General features: G+C 38.2%; 1 protein-coding gene across 12 annotated transcripts in view; it reads right to left on the bottom strand.

Moving 5' to 3' along the window:
- The window catches only part of PAK3 (p21 (RAC1) activated kinase 3), a 253,215-nt gene that overhangs the window by 44,166 nt on the left and 185,382 nt on the right, over window positions 1–23,667 (bottom strand). For all 12 annotated transcript variants that reach the window (XM_058536518.1, XM_058536524.1, XM_058536528.1 and 9 more), the window contains 4 exons: window positions 22,246–22,399; window positions 20,472–20,509; window positions 6,335–6,466; window positions 4,972–5,137 (listed from right to left, as the gene is read on the bottom strand). In XM_058536518.1, coding sequence (XP_058392501.1) covers window positions 4,972–5,137; window positions 6,335–6,466; window positions 20,472–20,509; window positions 22,246–22,399 — 490 coding nt within the window. The remainder of the gene's footprint in view (window positions 1–4,971; window positions 5,138–6,334; window positions 6,467–20,471; window positions 20,510–22,245; window positions 22,400–23,667) is intronic.

The following is a 23,667-nucleotide window of genomic DNA, read 5'->3' as shown; positions in this document are numbered from 1 at the left end:
TGGGACACGGCCTCAGCATGGCCGGAGAAGCAGTGCGTCGGTGCGCGCCCGGGATCCGAACCCGGGCCGCCAGCAGCAGAACGCACGCACTCAACTGCTAAGCCGCGGGGCCGGCCCCTGAAATGTCCTTTTTAAGTTTTCTTCCTGCAAGTTCCTACTCATGCTTCAACTCAGCTTCGATGTTGCCTCTTCTAGGAAGCCTTCTCTGATTTTTTTGAATAAAGTTAATAATTTCCCTTCTCTGTACTACTACTGTACCTTCTCTCTCTCTCTTTCTGCCTCTCTTGCTTTTGCCCTTGCTCTCTTTCTCTCTCCTTAATACACCATATATCTATTTATTTGACATCATCTTACAGACTGTGTCTTAAGAACAGGAGCCATGTCTTATTCATCTCTGGATCCTCAGTGCCTCCTCATACAATGCTGTGTGTGGAATACATTGGTTACTCAATAAATGTCTGTGGAATTAAACTCAAATAAAATTAGGCATTCCCTTTTGTAAATGCCCCATATTTTAAGATAGGGGTTGCAGAATGTATTTTCCTTGAGCTATTTCTATAGAATGCCACCAATTTAACACTTTCTGAGTTGCTATTTCATTTTTCAAATTGTCTCACAGATTTTTACATCACGGAGAACTATCCTTACTCAAGTCCGCTATTAATGGGTAATGGCCTGGACTTTTTTTTTTTTAATGAAATGATGGTTTTTGAAGTCACTTGAAACCATAGTTTTATTAAGCAGTTTATAGTCATCTAAGAAAGTTATACTAATAAGTTGCTGAGCAAACTCTTTTCCATACACTGAACAAAAGCAAACAAGCTTCAGCCCAAGCCACTTTCTAAATTATGATCCATTCCAATTGGCGGGGTTTAGTTAATGAGGTTTTATGGTAGTAAATTATTCAGCCTTTATTTCCATGGTATGCAGGGGGAAAAAAAAAACAACAACAACTGGAAATAAATCCTTTCATGAGGATTACCAAAAGACAACCATTTCAACGAGAACAACCATTTCAACGAGATCTTGCTTCTGAATTTAACTGCTATTCAAATAAAATGGCGTCGCCACACTCATCACCCTTTACAGGAGAGTGTGTGCTGCCATCTACTGATGCTAGGCAAGTGCACAGGAAGCCTAGTTTACAATTCCGAATCACAAAACAAGCTCTTAAAGTGACCTCTTTCATCAGAGCCATTATAATTTGCTTTTATAAATTATAGTAAAGAAAGGAAAAAACATTGTGACACAATACGGAAAAAGGTGACAAAAACCAGCAACTCAAAATCAAAAGGAAAAAAAAAATGATAGCAATACCAGAACAATTTCCTACAGAGCAATTTCCTAAATAAGAAACAAACTATTCGTTTTAAAGTATAAGGATTTAAGAAATCACTAGACACTAGTATTTGAAAATAGGGTTCATTATGTGGTTTCAGTGGCAGAAAAGCCCATCAATGTATTCTCCTACATATTAAACTAAGTTGAATTCCAACCATTAAAAGATTATCGCTTTAGCATAATGAAAGTTTTGATTCCTGAGAAAAAATAATTCTCTAAATTAATATCACTTCTATCTGAGGGGGAATTAGGATAGAGTTTTGAGTGGGAAATGCTGGAGGCGGGGAAGTATGAGAGAAGGAGGTAATTATGGGGCCCAAAGGAGGGAGGCCTAAGACAAATTTCCTGCGTTGCACCATTTTGCTGACAGCACCTTTTGAAAATTTTAACTAAAATGTAGAGATTTCTTTATTTTCCAACAGATTCTGACAGACTGCAATGAACAAGCCGGACCCAGGCTATGTGTCTTTATAAAACTGAAAGATGATCTGTTCATTTCAGCCATTAATGATCCCATGGTCTGGCCCCCACAGTCAGTATCTGCATGGAAGATGAACAGCCTGGCAGCTCTTTGGTCTGGACTGCCCACCTCATAGTAAAAGGATCCCTGAGACTAAAGGTGAGGTCGCTCTCACCTCTTCCTCATACCTATGGTGGAGTCTACTCTGGTATGGGCTATGGGCCATTCCTCTGCCTCCTTGTCTCCCTTCCCTCTCTCCTTTGCCTCTCAGAACAGGCTTTCTACTCCTCCTCTCAAGATCCAACGGGGGCCTTGATTCCAAGGTCCTCAATGGCTTCCATATAGGGACCATACATCTGGGATTATTCCTAGTTTCAAACATTCTGTCCCAATGGAAGGCCTCATGCCCCATTTTTTTTTATACTGAAAGATATAGTCGCTCTCATTTTGCAAAAATAACATTATAATTTTATACTACTATTTATTGTGCCAGGTATATTAAATACTTTACTTCATTAAGTTTTCACAAAATCCCTATCATATCAGTACTATTGTTATCTCTATTTTTCAGATGAAGAAACTGAAGTTCAGAGGAGTTGAGTGACTTGCCTAAGGACATGCAGCTAGTCTGGGTCTATGACTCAGACTCAGTTATTATTCATTTCATCATTACACTGGGACTGCAATCTTACTAAGGCTTTATACCAATGTAATAAAATAGTAACTACCATTTACTAAGCACCTACTGTGTATCAGGTACCACTGCTGAAGTTTTTACATGCATTATTCTCATTTAATTATCATAAAGCTATGAGGTTGGCACTATTATTATCTCCATTTTTTTAGATGAGGAAAAAGAGGTCCAGAAAATTTAAATAACTTGCCCAAAGTGACACAGCTGGTAGCAAGGGCTTGTGATTTGAATCTGGGCCTTTCTGACTCCAATACCTGTTCTCTCTGGATTGGTTGAGCTACGTAAAATCCATCCTATAGACAGAGTCCTAAAATGTAGTTGTGATTCTTATTCCCATTTGACAGATAAGAAACTGAGGCTCAGAGAGGTTAAATAACCTGTCTAAGGCGATACAGCGAGTAAGTGGCAGAGAGAGGGCATAGAGAGGGTGATGGTGGATCAGAAGCAGGAACAACCGACTTTGCAGTGTAGCTCAGCCTGGATCTGCTTCATGAGAAGCACTCTCTCATTTCTCTGCAGGTTCTCCCTGCCAAGATCTGTAAGCACAAGATAGGGTTGGCAGTTGCAGGTGGCCCACTGGCGGGGGGGATAATGATTCTCTCTAGACCCAAGCATTCTCCAACAGAAAAGAAAACACTTAATTCTTAATTAAAAATGCAATCAAAGGCAGCTTTCTCCTCTTCATCATGTTGCTCAGTGCAGAGTAGAATAAACAACAAATTATAAAGACCACAGCTCCAGTATCATTACAGCTTGCAAGCAAAGCAAGATTTTGGCCCAAGAAAATGTTGCTTGTTTCTCTGTCAGTGAACTTAAGAAAGCTATAAATGCATTTTCAATATAATAAATCTATTGAGATTTGAAACAGATACCAATCATTTTTACTAAAGTGAAGCTGTTAGATTTTTAAAATCTGGTATGTCATAGGTCACATCTACATGTACAAAATAAGGGGAAATGGATGCAATTGTCTGAATAATTGAACTGAAATTACCCAGGCAATTCTTTCATTTATTCCTTTCCTTTTACACAAATAGACAGTTGGAATATGCAGAAGCCAAGTGGGTAATGGAAATAGTGTAAGCTTCGAAGGCAAACAGTCTTGCATTCAAACTCCGGCTTCCCACTCAATAGTTTGGTGACCTGTTCACTTTTAGCTTTTTGAGGCTTACTTTAACTGATCTGTAAAATGAGGATATTAAAATCTACCACAAGGGATTGTTGTGAAAATGAAACCTGATAATGTATGTAAAGTGGCCAGCAGAGAAGGTGCCGAATAAATGGGAATTATTACTGTTGTTATTATAGCAAATAGTCGGTACTAGCACTAGAGGCATATTTAATCTTGTACAGTAAAGTCAGTTGGCTGAAGTCCACCAAGTCCAGTTGTGAGAGCTCACTGACAGCTGCAATCTGAACCTTTGCCTTTCCAAATACTTCTAGCTCAGAATGTCTCAGCCTCAGCACTGTTGACATTTGGGGCTAAATAATGCTGTGGTGCAGAGGGGAAAAGAGAGGGGGCTGTCCTCGGCATTAGAGAGTGTTTAGAAGCATCCCTAGCCTCTATCCACTAAATGCCAGGAGCACTCCCTGTGTCATGACAATAAACATGTCTCCAGACATTGCCAAATGTCCCTTCGGGCGCAAAATGGCCTACAACCACCTCTGCAGAGTCTTCCTGTGGCCTATAGCAGAAACTGCTCTCTTCCTTTTCTGAGTTCTTTGACATAGACATTTGCAAAAACAAGATGGCCTCCTATTCTCTAATTGTATCACATTATTAAATTGTATCTTCCAAATAAAATTGTAAGTTTCTTGATGGCAGGAAATTGTTTTCCTATTATTTCCTCTAAAGATTCTGGCATAGAACAGACAAGTAGGAACCCAGTAAAGACGCATTTGTTTGCTCATTTTTTCATCCATTTGCTCAACAAGCATTTGTTAAGTGCGTTTATGTTAACAGGCACTTTATCAGAGCTGGACATATAGGAAAAGAAGACAGAGTCCCTGCCTTTGAGGAGCTCACAGTCTAGTAAAAGAGACAGACTAGTATGGTGTGATATTTGTTGCGATAAAGGCAGTAAACAAGAGGGGTCCTTAACCCAAACTGGGAGAGACAAGGAACTTGTGATTGATCAGTTGGGGGCCCTTGGGGTATGATCATAAGATATTTCATCAGACTATTTTACCCCTTTTGGGAGTATAATTTTAAAATAAAGTTTACTACTTAATTCATTTTGTCAAGTTTTCACCTTAATTGATTTTTTCAAGTGAAAATATTTAGTTTCTGTCAAATTAGGAGTGTGAGAGAGGGAGTGATCTGAAATACACAGCGAGTCCCAAACTTTTTATCTCATGACTTCAGGGAGCCTGGAGTTCACGCAAGCAGGTTCAGACTTTTAAAGGATCAATTCCCATTCTAAGTAGTTTATGAGAAACCTTCTCATGAAGAAAGTAACAATGACAAAAAACTCACTTAGCTTCTCTAGGATCTCCTCATCTGTCATCTTGGATTTTTTCCTTTGCCGATCTGTATTTCTATACAAAGTACTGGAATTGGCGTTCTCAGCGGAAGGTGGCGTGACCTCTTTATTTGGTGCTGCTGGTGAAGCAATGGATTCAACCACAGAACGAGTGTAGATCTTAAAGACAAAAAAAAAAAAAAAAAAAGGTCTACAATTTATACAGCAGGCCAAGGAAAGCGTATGAAGTCAAGACACTGTCATATCAATGAGTTTTTTTTGAATTAAGACAAAATTTTTAAGCAGTTTTAGGTTCACAGCAAAAATGACACAAAGGTACAGATATTTTCCATATACCCTCCGCCCCCACAAGCGTAATTTCACCTAATATCAACATCCCCCCACCGAAGTGGTACATTTGTTACAAGTGATGAACCTACATCAATATATCATAATCACCAAAGTCCATAGTTTACAGTAGGGTTCACTCTTGGTGTTGTATATTCTATGAGTCTGGACAAATGTATAACATGTATCCATCATTATAGTATCAGAGTACAGAGTATTTTCACTGCCCTAAAAATCCTCTCTGCTCTGTCTATTCATCCATACTCCCACACCACCCCCCAAACCTCAATGAGATTTTTGTGTGTGTGTGTGAGGAAGATCAGCCCTCAGCTAACAGCCATGCTAATCCTCCTCTTTTTGCTGAGGAAGACCAGCTCTGAGCTAACATCTATTGCCAATCCTCCTCCTTTTTGTTCCCCCTACAGCCCCAGTAGATAGTTGTACGTCATAGTCGCACATCCTTCTAGTTGCTGTATATGGGACGCAGCCTCAGCATGGCTGGAGAAGCGGTGCATCGGTGCGCGCCCAGGATCCGAACCCGGGCCGCCAGTAGCAGAGCGCGCGCACTTAACCGCTAAGCCAAGGGGCCGGCCCCCCTCAACGAGTTTTTAAAGACAAACGATTTATATTAAAAAAGAACTTTAAGTTGCTTCAAGTACACTGCCCTTGAAAGCTCCTAGGAGCTAGTCTTTAGCAGTCCATATATGTGCTGTGCTAATTCTGATCTTGATGCCTCTGCTTACGCAATTCTTCCTACCTGGTTCATATGGATTCCCTTCTCTATCTTAACTTCTGCGGTAGTCTTATAACTTCACACTTATTTGTATATGGTTTGCTATTATTTTCTAATTGTCATGTGCTAATCTTGTATCCCCAAACAGCAACCTCAACCAAGTTCATATCTTATACTCTAGTTCCAGGAACATAGTAGATGCTCAATAGGTACTAGTTGACTAACTAGATTCTGACTCTATGACTGTTCTAAAGGACATCTTTTGAATCATTTGGAAATAGTCACTTGTGACTTACCGATTTTGTATGCTCTGGTCTTGGTGCAATAACTGGTGGGGGCTCATTGTCGTCTTCTTCTTCTTCCTCTTCTTCATCTTCTTCTTCAGACACAGGAGGAGCCAAAGGAGGCTCTGATGCTGTTTTTGTACTCTTATGACAAAAACAAAGTTTAAAGAACAGGTATTAACTCCTCATTTTTTTCTTTCAGAAATGAGACAAGGGAAATTAAATATTTAAGCATGTAGGGATAGAAGGAAATTGCACCTTTTACAAATGAGCAGAACCACCTACTGGTTTGGTGGCCAGGACCTGCCTACATTCAGAGATAAATTCAGGTCATGGTTTAAACACCATGACATTTTAAAAATTCTTTTTATTTTCCACTGAGATCAAAAACAGCGAGCTATTCATTTTACTATTTTAAAGTTCAATGCTTCTGAAATCAATTAATATATTTTAAAAACCAAATTAATTGCTATTAAAGCCCTCAATTTGCACTAGGCAGATTGTCAATTTGTTGACTGACAGTTTGTCAATCAGAAAAGGGCTATTTTGTGCCTAAAGATCAGAGCATGCATATGGATATGGTATTAATACATTTCTGCAAATACCAACTAAGTATAAACAAGCCCGTAAATGTTTCTTCCCTGTTCAGCCTCCTGCAAAGAAGTACTCAGAGAGTAACAGACATGAAGATCTAAGGAATACTCATCTACATAAATAATTATTCAATCTTAACCCACAGGTAAATGTTGATTTGCAATCTTAAAAACTACAATAACACCACCACCAAAAATAACGGCAACAATCACAGTATCTAGGGTCGGTTCTTGATCATTCACGTTAATGCAGGGGTAAAATGGTTTCAAAGCTGGATTTTGAAAGAACCATGGCCATGATTCTCAAAGTGTGGTCCCCAGATCAGCACCATCAGTACCATCAAGTAACTTGTTAGAAATGCAAATTCTTGGGCTCCATCCAGACCTATGAATCAGAAACTCTGGGAATGGTACCTAGCAATCTGTGTTATAACAAGCCTTGCAGGTGATCCTGATGCATACTCAAGTTTAAAAATCACTGAACTGTGATATAGGTCTGTGCTGTTCAATATGGCAGTCACTAGCCACTAGCTTCTACATAGCTGTTGAATACTTAAAGTGTGGGTAGTCTGAATTGACATGTGTTATAAGTGTAAAATACATACCAGATATTGAAAACATAATATGAAAAAATTATACAATATTTCTTTAATGCTTTTTATACTGAGTATACGTTGAAACGATAATATTTTGACTATTTGAGGTTAAATAAAATATATTGCTTTTTAAAACGTGGCTACAAGAAAATTTCGTTACATATACAGCTTTTATTACATTTCTGTTGGACAGCATTATTACAGATGGTTTTTGATTTTTTGTTTGTGTGTGTGTGTGTGTATTTATTTGTTTGTTGTTTATGCCTTTGGGTATACTGGCTCAGGCTAATCCTAAAATGAATTTTTATTCCTTGAGGACAAAGCTCTTGAGGCAGATACAGGCAGCCTAGTAACAGACTATTACATCAAAGGACCACAGTCTATGATTTAAAATTCACCGGGGATTTTCTACAGTTATGTATAAACCTATGGTGGGTTAATAAGGTGAAATGGTATATCTTATTGGAGCCAGCAAGATTTATCTATTGTGAGAAAGAAGACAACTTATTATTTATAAATAAGCATTTGAAAGAATATTTGATTGCCGTGATAGATATGCTGAGTGGTTTATAGCTTGAAGTTTATATTCTTGATATTGGTTTTCTTATTTATACATCTATATTTGTTCTTAATTTAGCCAAAATGGCTGGGCTATTATACTGTATTGTGTTTATGTGGATAGCAACATATGTTAATGACATTAAGTTTCAGATAAAAAATCAGTTTCTTTTTTGTGAAAGACTAACTCTTCAGGGCACCTCAGTGGGCACAGGGAGAAGTCACCTTTGGGTTATTGGTATTTGCTTTGACGTTATTTTGTTCCAGAAAGTTCTGCTCTATCTTATGCCAGCTGGGATCCAGAATGCACCTAATCACTTGTTCCTTGGTAGACGGGCAGAACTTGCATATAAAATTACTACTTTTTTTGGGCCGGCCCCATGGCTTAGTGGTTAAGTGCTCGCGCTCCGCTGCTGGCGGCCCACGTTCAGATCCCCGGCATGCACAGATGTACCGCTTCTCCGGCCACGCTGAGGCCGTGTCCCACATACAGCAACTAGAAGGATGTGCAACTATGACATACAACTATATACTGGGGCTTTGGGGGAAAAAAATAAAAATAAAAATAAAAAAATAAATAAATAAAATAAAATTACTACTTTTTATATGGCAAACAAAGCTATTTTACCCATTAGGCAATACGAACCATGCCGAGGGATAAGCTTTATGTGGGCCTATGAAAATGTTTGAAGTCAGAAATAACACCACAAGAAAACTATAAAATCTAAATCAAGTTATGTTTAATTAAATGTCTATTAAGTATACGTCAACTTAACTAATCATTTAAATTTAGTATTTATAGAAATTTCATTACATTAAAAAACAAATTGTAGCCTAGATTGTTTTATTTAGCAACAATTCTTGAGTATTCACAATGATTTCTAAGAAATCATACCTAACCATAAATTAAATATTACTTATAATGAAATAATTTCAAAACCAGTATTTAAAAAATCCCTTTTAAAAGTTTACAGCAAAAATATAAAGTAGGGTGTAGGGGCCCTTTAATATATTTGATACAATGCATCATGTGGCCTCCATAAGTGAGAGTGTATATACAGCCCACGAAGATCTAAAAATGGCCCTAGTGGCAAATACAAATGGTCTCAGGTCTAGGCTTCTTGGCCCAACCCTTAGACTGGTACAAAGACCAATCAGTGCTTACTAGCCAAGAGGTAACCTTCCACATCTTAATTTTGCTATTTCACTAGAGAAGATCCACCTGCAAAATTTCGCTGAATGTTTCTTAACATTCATTACTATCCTCACTATTGTAATTTCATATGGGGGACATTCTGCATCTCTAGGAATGGACTAAGGGACTATTCGAAAACTTAAAGGTTTTCATCCTCTGAAGGTTTGTAGGGGAGAAGGAAGACAGATGTTTCTGTTTATCTGGGACCAAATACTATGCTGACGTTGGCTGATTGGTTGGAAAGAATGTGTGGCCTTTGGTGAACATTATGTATTGGGTGATGGCTGGGCCAGGGAGCATTAACTACCCAGTAATACAGCTAGAATACCAGTCCTTGGTACTGAGAACTGGAATAAACATAATTCCCTGCTCTTGTGTAAATAATACTGGGACTGGGCATACTTTCTTTTCCCTGCGTTAAACAATATCACGACAGAGCATATTTTCCTGTTCTTATGTTAAACAATACTGAGAACAAACAAAAATAACTTAGCTTCTTACTTTAAGAAATACTTGTTCCTGGAAGATAAGACTGAACCAGCTGAAGTACTTTACTTATTAATAATAACAGTTTCCTCACCAAGACGCTCTTCAAGAGCGTATTCACCTCACTTGGCTGTATTCATCAACCCAAAACTAGTTCATCATAAACACTGCACAATCCTAACCCATTCCTTGCCTTGCAAGACCTACTTTAAAATCACACAGCCATGCTCTAAAATCCTATAAATATTCTCCCTTGATATCCCCTTTCTAAAACACTGCTAAGACTCTATCAAGGTAGTGCACTTTCTTGCTACTATAAGTATAATAGAATTAGCTTTGCTTGATTAACAGGTTTTTCTAGTGGTCTTTTTGGAAGTCAAAGGTATAATGTTGCTACACTATTCCTTCCAGGCTGAGAATTACTACGCCTAATATGTCTAAATTTGTAAAAATATAGATAGATGGATAGCAAGTAAGGAATATTTTTGTCTTATTGAAATTAGGTATTTTTGACACTTTTATTATTCTACACAGTAGGGCAGTGGAGGTAATTCTTACCTGAGTTGGGTCCTGGACTCTTTTGGAGTTCTAAAGTGTTTAGCCTATCTCAGAAAAATACAGGTAGACACATATTTTTACATATAATTTCAAGAGTTCATAGATCTGAACCCCATCCACAGACTCCAAGTTATAAATCCCACTATAGAGAATACACCAGCTAGAGAAACTACCTTAGGAAACTCCTTTCTTTGAGCTTAATTTTTAAAAGTCAAAAGAATTAGAAGTAAGGACTTTGGAAACATTAGATAATGCAAAGTGTGGTCTGTGGGCCACTTTTGGCGCTTGTTTAAAATGCAGATTTCACGGTTTTCTATCTAGATCTACTCTGGGAGTGGAGCTCTGGAATTTGCATTTTAAAAGACTCTTCAGGCAATTCTGATGTACACTGAAGGAAAACAACAACTAATGTAGATGAACAAAATAAACAAGTACTACAAGTCAAAACTACAATCCATCAATTGTACACCCAGGTTCTCTAGGCATAAATCATGGCATATTCATATTATTGCTGTTACCTTCCACTCAGAATACTAGCTCAGGATTCTAAATGCATTATTTCACTCTCAATAGTACAAAAAAATATAAAATTTAAAAAGTAGCCTCAAACTGAAGAGTAGGTCCCCAAACAGTATTTAACATTTAATATACTAATATCAAAAACGTTACCATGACTGAGCAGTAAAGCAGATGTCATATGACTTTGGGAGGTATAGCTGAATTCAATATTAATTATATAGCCATGGTTTAATACATTTGGTGAATACAACATTGGTTCTATTTGAATTCCCACCCAGGCTACTAGAGGATGCCAAAACTTGTGATCAGTTCAGGCTATGTCTATAAGGGGTAGTAAACCCCATTAAATCAGATCCTGTAGGATAGCTAGGTCTACTGGGAGTGTTTCTAATGCAAAAAAAGCACAAGCAGTGTAAAATACAATCTCTCCCTAGAACCATAAGGAGAACCCATAAGGAGAACACAGGGTGCAATTCCCCATTCCTAAGTAACACTTCCCAGTGAAGTGATCCAACCTGAACTGAAGCGTCTAATTCAGTCCATTCAATCAACAGAAACCCTGCCTTAGTCAAGCAGTTTAATCAATTATATCCACCTGGAAGTCCTGCCAGCCCTTCAAACTCAAACTGTGCAATAGAAGACTCAGCATCCTCTCACAGAAATCTGCATCTCCTGAAAGACGACATCCCCATCTTTTTGGCCACCCGCATATTATTCTAAGTGTTCAATTATCTTTGATCTGAACCTTTCCTCCAACATCCAATCAATAACTTAACATCTCTGGAATTTGAACCTAATCTCCATTCCTACTGCCACTATCTCACTTATTACCTCTGGCCTGGATGCTTACAATATTTCCCCAACTGACCTCCCTTCATTCAGTCTCACCTTCTGTCCTTAATTCATTCTGAACATTTGCTGTCAGATCACTCTTCCTAAAGCATAAGCTTTTCTCTTTTTTTTTGTGAGGAAGATCAGCCCTGAGCTAACATCCGTGCTGATCCTCCTCTTTTTGCTGAGGAAGACCGGCTCTGAGCTAACATCTATTGCCAATCCTTCTCCTTTTTTTTTTTCCCCAAAGCCCCAGTAGATAGTAGTATGTCATAGTTGCACATCCTTCTAGTTGCTGTATGTGGGACGTGGCCTCAGCATGGCCAGAGAAGCAGTGCATCCGTGTACGCCCGGGATCCTAACCCGGGCCGCCAGCAGCGGAGCGTGCACACTTAACCGCTAAGCCATGGGGGCCAGCCCAAGCATAAGTTTTAATCACATAACTCGCCTGCTCCAAAAAACTTCAAGGACTTCCCACTATACACTTAAAAAGGCCAGATTCCTTAGAATACCATTTAACGGCCTCTATGATTTGGCTCCAACTGAACTTTCAAGGTTTAACTCCTACTATTCCCTCTCCTGCATCTCAGTCTTCATTCAAACCCACACCCTTCTCCCATTGGTCTCCTCAGTAGCATGCCCTTTTTCATACTTTTCCTTTTGCTTAGAATGCCCTTCTCTATCTTCACAGATTCAAATCCCATCTGACCTTCAAGATCTAGCTCAGATGCCACCTTTTATACAAAGAATTTTCTAATTCAACATTCAACAAATATGTACCAAGTGCCTATTTTGTACCAGGCACTGAGCTTAAGCCATTGGAGACAGGGCCTCTCTTCCTTTTCCCACTCCAGCTAAAAGTAGTCTCTTTTCTCTGAATTCTCATAGCAAATTGACATATTTTATGGTATGTAACATAATCCATATTGTATTGTGCTTCTTCATGCTCTTACTTCTCTTCCCTTACCAGACTGAGCTCCAAATTTCCTAGTGCTTACAAGGAAATAAATATATCTCCTTGTATATCTCCTATGTATATCCCATATCTCCTATGCTTACACTTGATAAATATATGTTAAATAAGTGAATATCCAGTTGTGTTATCTCTAAACAGTGAGATCATCATTTTTTTCTGATTTGATGCAATATTTTCAACATTATGTAGATTTAGTTTTAAGTCTACAAGCAAAACCAATAGAAGCAAGCTCAAAAAAAAAAAAGGCCAACATCTTAGGAGATATAAACTGTTTACAAAAAGAAAAACCAATACACAGACTACCCTAGCAAGTTGGTGTTTAAAATAACTGACCTACATGAGGCAGGACTGTGTTGACTGTGTGTGTGGACCTGTGGTCAGCAGGGCTTGTCAGCTGCAGAAGACTTGTGCTTCTCAAAGACCCACATAGGGGGTTTGCCCCACCTTCCAAAGGCTGAAACAATTGGGTGCCCCCGTGCCTGAGGCCAGCCCCACACAGCTGCAATCCTCAGAGAACTGAGAAGACACCTAAAGGCTGGAGGCGTATAGCAATTGTAAGGCCCTGAGCCTAAAAACCTGCCACACTGGGGGCCTACTCACTTAAAAGAAATACTGCAACACAAATGTGGTATTAGAACTTGCAGCCAACTGTGCTGGGGCTCCCCACACCTGATAAAGAGACTGATGGGCCCACAACAACTACAAGCAGCTGAGCATTACAACAGCTGGCCAGGAGCATAACTCGGCCTCCCTGGGCACCTACAGGGAGAGCAAACAGGCCACAACAGAAGGACACACTTAGCCCACATAGGGGTCACCCCTGGAACACTGAGAACTGAGGGAAGCACACGGCAGGCCTCCTAAGCCATCACTTACATAAGGTCACGTATCCAAGAGCAGGAGACATAGCTGACCTACCTAATACATAGTCACAAGAACAGGGAAAGAGGCAAAATGAGGAGGCAAAGGAATACATTCCAAGTAAGAGAACAGGACAAAACCCCAGAAAAGGAACTAAGTGAAACAGAAATGAGCAACCTACCCAACAGAGAGTTCAAACAAAGAGTGTTAAGGATGCTCACTGATGTGGGGAGAAGAATAGATGAACTCAGTGAGAATGTCAACAAAGAAATGGAAGATATAAAAAAGAACCAATCAGAAATGATGAATACAATACTGGAAATGAAAAATTCACTAGAGAGACTCAAAAGCAGAGTAGAGGACACAGATGAACGGATCTGTGAGTTGGACGAAAGACTAGAAGAAATTACCCAAGCTGAACAGATAAAAGAGAAAAGAATTAAAAAGAGTGAGGACAGTCTGAGGGACCTCTGGGACAACATCAAGCACACTAGCATCCGTGTTATAGGTGTCCCGGAAGGAGAAGAGCGAGACAAAACGGCAGAGAATCTATTTCAAGAAATAATAGATGAAAACTGCCCTAGCCTAAGGAAGGAAACAGACATCCAGGTACAGGAAGCACAGAGAGCCCCAAACAAGATAAACCCAAAGAGGCCCACACCAAGACACATCATAATCAAAATGTCCAGAATTAAAGATAAAGAGAGAATCCTAAAAGCCACAAGAGAAAGTCAAGTTACATACAAAGGAAACCCCATAAAGCTACCAGCTGACTTCTCAGCAGAAACCTTACAGGCTAGAAGAGAATGGCACGATATATTTAAAGTGCTAAAAGGAAAAAACTTACAGTCAAGAATACTCTACCCAGCAAGGTTATCATTCAAAACGGAAGGAGAGACCAAAAATTTCCCAGACAAGCAAAATTTAAAGGAGTTTGTCACCAAGAAACCAGTGCTACAAGAAATCTTAAAGGGACTGATTTAAGGGGAAAAGAGAAGACCACAAATAGGAAAAATTATCTATTTCCATGACAAGAGGGAAATGGATACAAATGCACAAAAAAGAGGTTAGATATGATATCAAAAACATAAAAGGAGGGAGGAGGGGAGTTAAAGAGTAGAGCTTTCAGACAGAGGTCCAACTGAAGAGACCATCAATTCAGTATAGAAGAAGGAAGGAACAGAGAAGGATTACTAAAACACTGAGAGAAAAAAAGTTAAAAAATGGCAGTAAGTACATACTTATCAATAGCTACTTTAAACGTCAATGGACTAAATGCTCCAATTAAAAGGCATAGGGTAGCTGACTGGATAAAAAAACAAGACCCATATATATGCTGCATACAAGAGACACACTTCAGACCTAAAGACACTCACAAACTGAAAGTGAAGGGATGGAAAAAGATACTCCACGCAAATGGCAATGAAAAGAAAGCTGGGGTAGCAGTACTCATATCCGAAAAAATAGACTTTAAAACAAAAACTGTAAAAAGAGACAAAGAAGGGCATTACATAATGATCAAGGGAACATTCCAACAAGAGGATATAAGACTTGTAAATATCTACACACCCAACATAGGTGCACCTAAATATATAAAGCAATTATTAACAGACATAAAAACAGAAATAGACAGTAACACAATAACAGTAGGGGACTTTAACACTCCACTTACACCAACAGATAGATCATCCAAACAGAAGATCAATAAGGAAACACTGGCCTTAAATGATACACTAGAACAGATGGACCTAGTAGATATGTACAGAGCATTCCATCGAAAAACCGAAGATTACACATTCTTTTCAAATGCACATGGAACATTTCCAGGATTGATCACATATTAGGCCACAAAACAAGTCTCCATAAATTTAAGAAGATTGAAATAATACCCAGCATCTTTTCTGACCACAACGGTATGAAACTAGAAATCAACTATAGGAAGAAAATCAGAAAAGCCACAAATACGTGGAGGTTAAACAAAATACTACTGAACAACGACTGGGTCAATGAAGAAATCAAAGAAGAAATCAAAAAATACCTGGACACAAATGAAAATGAAAATACGACAGGCCAGAATTTATGGGATACAGAAAAAGCAGTTCTAAGAGGGAAGTTTATAGTAATACAGGCCTATCTCAACAAACAAGAAAAATCTCATTAAACAATCTAACAATGTACCTAAAGGAACTGGAAAAAGAAGAACAAACCAAGCCCAAAATCAGTAGAAGAAGGGAAATAATAAAAATCAGAGCAGAAATAAATGAAATAGAGACTAAAAAAACAATAGAAAAAAATCAATAAAACCAAGAGCTGGTTCTTTGAAAAGATATATGAGAAACCCACAGCTAATATCATCCTCAATGGTGAAAAACTGAAAGCTATCCCTCTAAGAACAGGAACCAGACAAGGATGCCCACTGTCACCACTCCTATTTAACATAGTACTGGAAGTCCTAGCCAGAGCAATCAGGCAAGAGAAAGAAATAAAAGGGATCCAAATTGGAAAGGAAGAAGTGAAACCGTCACTATTTGCAGATGACATGATTTTATATCTAGAAAACCCTAAAGAATCCACCAGAAAACTTTTAGAAGCAATAAACGAATACGGTAAAGTTGCCGGATACAAAATCAACATACAAAAATCAGTTGCATTTCTATACACTAAAAACAAAGTAGCAGAAAGAGAAATTAAGAATACCATCCCATTTACAATTGCAACAAAAAGAATCAAATACCTAGGAATAAACTTAACCAAAGAGGTGAAAGAGCTGTACATGGAAAACTATAAAATATTGCTGAAACAAATTGAAGAAGACACAAAGAAATGGAAAGATATTCCCTGCTCTTGGATTGGAAGAATTAACATAGTTAAGATGTCCATACTTTCTAAAGCCATCTATAGATTCAATGCAATCCCTATCAAAGTTCCAACAACATTTTTCACAGAAATAGAACAAAGAATCCTAAAATTTATTTGGAACAACTAAAGACCCCAAATAAGTAAAGGAATCCTGAGAAAAAAGAACAAAGCTGGAGGTATCACACTCCCTGATTTCAAAATGTACTACAAAGCTATAGTAACCAAAACAGCACAGTACTGGCACAAAAACGGACACACAGATCATTGGAATAGAATCGAAAGCCCAGAAATAAACCCACACATCTATGGACAGCTAATCTTTGACAAAGGAGCCAAGAACATACAACGGAGAAAAGAAAGTCTCTTCAACAAATGATGTTGGGAAAACTGGATAGCCACATGCAAAAAAAATGAAAATAGACCATTACCTCACACCATACACAAAAATTAACTCCAAATGGATTAAAGACTTGAATGTAAGACCTGAAACTATGAAACTTCTAGAAGAAAACATAGGCAGTACGCTCTTCGACATCGGTCTTAGCAACATATTTTCAAGCACCATGTCTGACCCGGCAAGAGAAATAATAAAAAAAATAAACAAATGGGACTACTTCAAACTAAAAAGCTTCTGCACAGCAAAGGAAACCATCAACAAAACGAAAAGACAACCTAACAATTGGGAGAAGATATTTTCAAACCATACATCTGATAAGGGCTTAATCTCCAAAATATACAAAGAACTGATGCATCTCAACAACAAAAAAACTAACAACCCAATTAAAAAATGGGCAAAAGACCTGAACAGACATTTCTCCAAAGAAGATATACTGATGGCCAACAGGCACATGAAAAGATGTTCAAAATCATTAACTATCAGGGAAATGCAAATCAAAACTCCAATGAGATATCACCTCACGCCCGTCAGAATGGCTATAATTAACAAGACAGGAAACAGCATGTGTTGGAGAGGATGTGGAGAGAAGGGAACTCTCATAAACTGCTGGTGGGAGTGCAAACTGGTGCAGCCACTATGGAAAACAGTATGGCGATTCCTCAAAAAATCAAGGATAGACCTACCATACGATCCAGCTATTCCACTGCTGGGTATTTATCCAAAGAACACTAAAACACCAACACAAAGATACATGCACCCCTGTGTTCATTGCAGCGTTATTCACAATAGCCAAGACTTGGAAGCAACCTAAGTTCCCATCAAGGGACGAATGGATAAAGAAGCTGTGGTATATATACACAATGGAATACTACTCAGCCATAAGAAACGATGAAATCCAGCCATTTGTGACAACATGGATGGACATTGTGGGTATTATGCAAAGTGAAATAAGTCAGAGGGAGAAGGTCAAATACCGTATGATTTCCTTCGTTAAGTAGTAGATAACAACAACAATAAACAAACACATAGAGACAGAGATTGGATTGGTGGTTACCAGAGGGGAAGGGGGAAGGGAGGAGGGCGAAAGGGATAATTCGGCACGTGTGTGGTGATGGGTTGTAATTAGTATTTGGGTGGTGAACATGATGTAATCTATGCAGAAATAGAAGTATAATGATGTACACCTGAAATCTATACAATGTTATATACCAATGTTACTGCAATAAACAAAAAATTTAAAAATAAATAAAATAAATAAATAAATAAATAAATAAAAAGGAAAGAAAATAAAATAACTGACCTACCTAAAAAAAATAACTATTTCTTTGCCAGCATACCCAGCCATTATTGCACAACAACGATGTTATTTAAATCAAGGGATGTTAGGTATGTATTGGTCGTGGAAGGTTGACATTTTTGCCTTTCCCACTTTGCTATTACCTCCCTTCACATGCTGTTTTCAGTGTGGCCCAGGAAGGTGTCACGGCAAAGAAGACAAAGGAGGGGAAATGACCAGTGAGAATGGTAGGGTTACATTCTGTCCTGCTTTGGGGAATCTGAGCAAGGCACAAGTACCATGGCCTCAAACAAGTCTCATGTGTGGAGAGAGTGTGTTTTTCCTTTTGTTGCCATCTAAAAATAATAGTAATAGTAGCTTACATTTAATAAACACATAGTATGTGCTAGGTAATGTACTAAGTATATTATATGCATTATCACATTCAATATTCACACAAGTTTTAGGAGGTAGGTTCTGTTATTATTCCCAGTTAAAGCTAAGGAAAGAAAGACTCACAGAATCTAAGCCAGTTTCCCAAAGCTGCACAGCTTGTAAGTGGAGGAATAAGATTAAACACCTATGCCCACAGCCTTCACTCCATTTTTAAAATTTTATTTTCAATTGTGGTAAAACATACATAACATAAAATTTACCATCTTAATCATTTTGTAGTGCACAGTTCAGTAGTGTTAAGTATATTCACATTATCGTGCAACCAGCACTGCCATCCATCTCCAGAATTCTTCATCTTGAAAAACTGAAACTTTGTACCCATTAAACAACAACTCCCCATTTCCACCTCCCCCAGAAACTACTTTTTTCTCTACAATTTTGATTACTCTAGGTACCTCATATAAGTAGACTCATACAGTATTTGTCTTTTTGTGACTGGATTATTTCACCTAGCATAATGTCCTCCAGGTTCATCCATGTTGTAGCATGTGTCAGAATTCCCTTTCTTATTAAGGATGAATAGTATTCCATTGCATGCATATACCACATTTTGTTTATCCGTTCATCCATTGATGAACACTTGGGTTGCTTCTACCTTTTGTTTATTGTGAATAACACTGCTATAAACATGAGTATACAAATATCTGTTTGAGACCCTGTTTTCAATTCTTTTGGGTATAAATCCAGAAGTGGAATTGCTGTATCATACGGTAATTCTATTTTTAATTTTTGAAGAACTGCCATACTATTTCAGAGCCTTTACTCTTCACCACTAATGATCTACTGCTGTCACACTGGCCACCCAGGGTGACATCAAGCAGGCCAGCATTTATCCTCTGTAAAAGGAAGAATAAGTTTGATTACCCATGACTCTTTGAATAAACAGTTAGGAAAGTTTCACTAACACTAATTATTTCACTCCTAAGGAAGCAAATGAGTCAAATAATAGTTTCTATCAGGGTATCAAAATGAAAATCACACAAAGAGAAGCCTTGACTATGATCATTTTCTGTCTAACGTGTGTGGGTATTCTTTCAAATACAACAGCATTTCCAAGGAATTTAAACTAGGTTACCTATTTTCTAGTCATTTCTCTGATAAAACTATCTATGTGACTTTGGGCAAAGTCACCCCCTCCCACCACATTGCAGTTTTTTGGAACATGTAACACTAAAAGGTGTAGTGGTATGACCTTAGACAAGTTATTTCACCTCTCTGAACCTCACCTGTAAAATGAAGACAATGGTAAGACTTACCTAATTGGGCTGTAGGAAAGGTTAAGTAAATATAAAATATTACTAGCCCAGTGCCTGGCACATTGTAAGTGATCAGTAAAGAGAAGTTACTATCATTACGATTATTATTTTCAAGATTCTATATGTAAGAGAAATATAAACATTTATCTACATAAAGACTTGTACATGAATGTTCATAGCAGCTTTATTTATAGTAGCCAAAAACTGTAAACAGTCCAGAAATCCTTCAATGGGTAAATTGTTAAACAAACAGTGGTACATCCATACTATGGGACACTACTTAGCAATAAAAAGGAACAAACTACTATACACACAACTTGGATGAACCTAAGAGCGTTATGCTGAGTGAGAAAGGCCAATCCCCAAAGGTCATAAACTGTATTATTTCATTTACATGAAATGTCCCGAAAGATAAACCTATAAAACCAGACTAGTGATTGCCTGGGGCTGGGGTGGGGATGAGTGGGGGTTAACTGTAAGCAGGCATGAGGGATCTTATTGGGGTGAAGAAAGTATTCTAAAACTGGATAGTGGTGATGGTAGCATAGGAGTATAAATTTACTAAAACTCATCAAACTGTACACTCAAAAATGGGTGAATTTTATATATCTAAATTATACCTTTAAAAAACTGTTTTTAAAAGTTTCTATATCTAAACTGGATCTGCACAACTGTATTCTGTCGGACCGCCAGCAACACTGATCACAAAACCATTTTCAATTTTTCACTTACCGAAGGATGGGCTGCTATGTATCCGTGTGCACTTTTATCTGAAAAGTGAAGGAAAAGAAGTCACCTTTGTTTCATGAAGACTACCTCATTTAGAGACCATACTAAAAAAACCAAAACTGCATGCTTTTGACCAGAAGGAAATTCTCCAATTCAGTATTAAATAGATATTATGACAAACAACAAAGTTTTTCTTAAAATAGCTCACACCCTTACATCCTCACCATATTCTTAGCACGTCATTTTACAGACCTTAATGAAGGCCGCCAGTGAATCTCATCCACATAGAGGAATGTCAAGATCACCTACTCCTGATAGACATAGACACATCTATACCCAGAACTTCTTCCCCACTTCTTCCTTCTCTCTCAACCTCCCCCCGTCCTTTCCCTTCCTTCCTTTCTTCCCTACCTCCTCTCCCCCTCCTATCCTATTAGTCAGTCGCAATACTAGGGCATCCAGAAAACATATGGTGAGTTTCACTCAGCTCAGAACAGTGCAATAACTCAGATACTGTTGAGTTCTAACATAGTTTTCAGGATTTCATCTTTGTAAGTTGAGAGAATTCGACACATAAAAATAAAAGAGTTAAAAAGCAGTGGCTACTTGGAATAAAGACCAAATTCTGAGAATCTAGAAGGTATTAATGGGTACACTGAAATGATTTCTTGAATGCATTTTCGGCTCTGGTAGCCTATGATTCTACAGTGAACTTGGAGCACAGCTCTAGATTTCCTTACATTAAGCATCATTTGATGTGTCACCAGCATCTCTTAGACATTTTATTCCATGTGGAAGACTATCATAAAAAGCTCTCCTTGGTGCCTTTTTTTCTCTTCTAGGTTTTCACCATTGTATAACAGCATTTAGCAATCATCTCATTACAATAAGTCCCATTTAGCATGTGAATTGCCACACGCCTTTAAGTTTGGGCTTTGATATTTGTTATGGCGAAATCAGACACTCATTCCTTTCCAAGTGTATCTTTGCACCATTCTTGAAGAGATTTCAAGCCTGCCGTATACTAAAACCAATGCCGAGAGGTAGGGGCTCTTTATAGCTGGGGCGTTAATGATAATATTCTCTCTTTTTTTTAGATGTTAAATAATAAATTGTTCTAGAGAGGCAACCTAGATAATTTTTCTCAAAATGCAAAGGTATTGTTTGGTATATTGTTTTTGGTTGCTTATAGTGCAAATTTGAACATCAAACCTTCAAGCAAAGGCCTAGTCTAAATGCTAGCAAATGAAGTTGAGATTTAGCAGGAACATGGCCATTTAGATCTCTTATAAATAGCACGACATAATTTCTTTTTTTAAGTCTGATTTTGAGGTCTGACCAAATAACCTGGTAACCACAAAATTTATGTTGTCATCATCATGCAATTCAATGAAGCTAAGGGATAAAATAAATTTCAAGAGACCACGGTTTGATCCATACACCTCTTACTTCATAAACACATCACGAGACCTGATCCTAAGTGACTGAGTGTCTTCATGCCTGTGAAGCGACAAAATAATCGTGATTGCTGATTCAAACAGACAACTACTGCTTCACTGAACAATTTCTTTATTTGAGTTCTAAAATCACCCAAGTACTGTAAATCTCCTAACATCAACTTCAACTTCCAGCTCATCTTTTGGTTTACTTATGCTGAAGTCATTCGTAGAGAGAACTAGAACTGACTTCAAATGTCCTACAGATGTTCTGTTCTAATCCCGAGACTCTGAGATTAGAATTACTTCTCCACTTTTTGATAGCCTAGATTTACTCTTACCTCCTGATGTAAAGCTCATGTATTTCTGGTTGTTGACGGTTTCTTTGGAATCATAGAATTTGAGAACATCTAGAACGGCTTGTGGGTTCTTCTTCTGTTCCAGTTTTGTTATGTTGGAGGTTTGGAGTAATCGTGCCCATTGCTCAGGAATTCCCTGTGGACAACCAAAGGGAAAGAATGGCAGCTCAGAACATTCAGCAGCTGCATTTTCATGTTCCAGTAAAGTTCTTCACCAAGAAGCCCATGCTACCTGTAGGATTACACTTGGGAAACTGAAGTTACACTCTAGATTTTAAGTTAGTAACTTAATAATGCAATCATTCTCTTCTCTAATTAAAACACATAGGTAAAACTAGGATCCAACTTAAAAAGGGTAGGTGAGAGTATGACTGTGATAGAAAAAAAAAAGCGCATGGAAATCACCTCCATATTAACTCTGCTCATCCATGAAATGATGTTTACGGCTTAGCTTATTTTTTCTGGCGACTCAGGGCAGACATAGCAAGACTTCTCTAAATTTGTGCACAGCATAGAATAGTGCAGATCAATAGATTTCATATGACTGGAATAACATAAGCTGTTTCTGGGTATGCTGTAACCAGAATATCTTTTAGAATAAAAGGAAAGTCTCACCTTTGGTCAGTTCATACTTTGTGATTATAAAGTGTAATTTTTGGGGTCTAGAGCTTTAATATAAAGGGGGATTGAGAGGAGACAAAAATAGAATTATGGAGGACCAATAACCACTGAGATGCTAAATAGTAACATTAATGCTGCTTTGGGCATTTTCCCTGCAGCTTTCTCCTCTTTTCGCTCCATCCCTTCCTCCCCACTTCATTCATTGGCCATATAGAACCTGGGGACTGTGACAACGATGTGAAAGCCTTGTGAGAATTTGCAATAATCTGAAGCATTTACAGCAGAGGGGAGGGAGTATTTGGAAATCTAACCAAGGAGAATTGCAAAAATTACACAGAGAGGTTAGTTTTGCATTGAACATTCAGCATTCTTTCCTACACGCTCAGCCTAGAGATGTCCCCATTTCATAATTATCCAACCTCCAAGAGCAACTTGGAGCAAGAAACAGACACACTATTCCTGAAGTGCATCTAGACACAGTTTATGTGGCTTTGTCCTATGAAGTCTCGGCAAAACAATGTGTGACGTGGGCCTCCAGAGTTTGGGAATGACAACAAAAAAGTGAGATAAGCCAAGCAACAACTCTACTGCACACACATGAACCTGCTGCTGCAGTGCTATGACATCTCAAAGAAGCACTTTGATGCAAGCTTCTTTTGGGCCTGTGACGCACCTCTGGGAGCTTCCCTGGGCACATCTGTGAGCCATAGAGATCTGGCTGTAATGGACGTAAATAAAGAAAGAAAAGAAAGTTAAAACAGAATGTGGGACAACTTAGAAGGT

Source organism: Diceros bicornis, chromosome X (genome assembly GCF_020826845.1).
Source record: "Diceros bicornis minor isolate mBicDic1 chromosome X, mDicBic1.mat.cur, whole genome shotgun sequence".
NCBI classification, from domain to species: domain Eukaryota; kingdom Metazoa; phylum Chordata; class Mammalia; order Perissodactyla; family Rhinocerotidae; genus Diceros; species Diceros bicornis.
The sequence above is the reverse complement of the archived record's forward strand: the minus strand, read 5'-3'. Positions and strand labels throughout refer to the sequence as shown.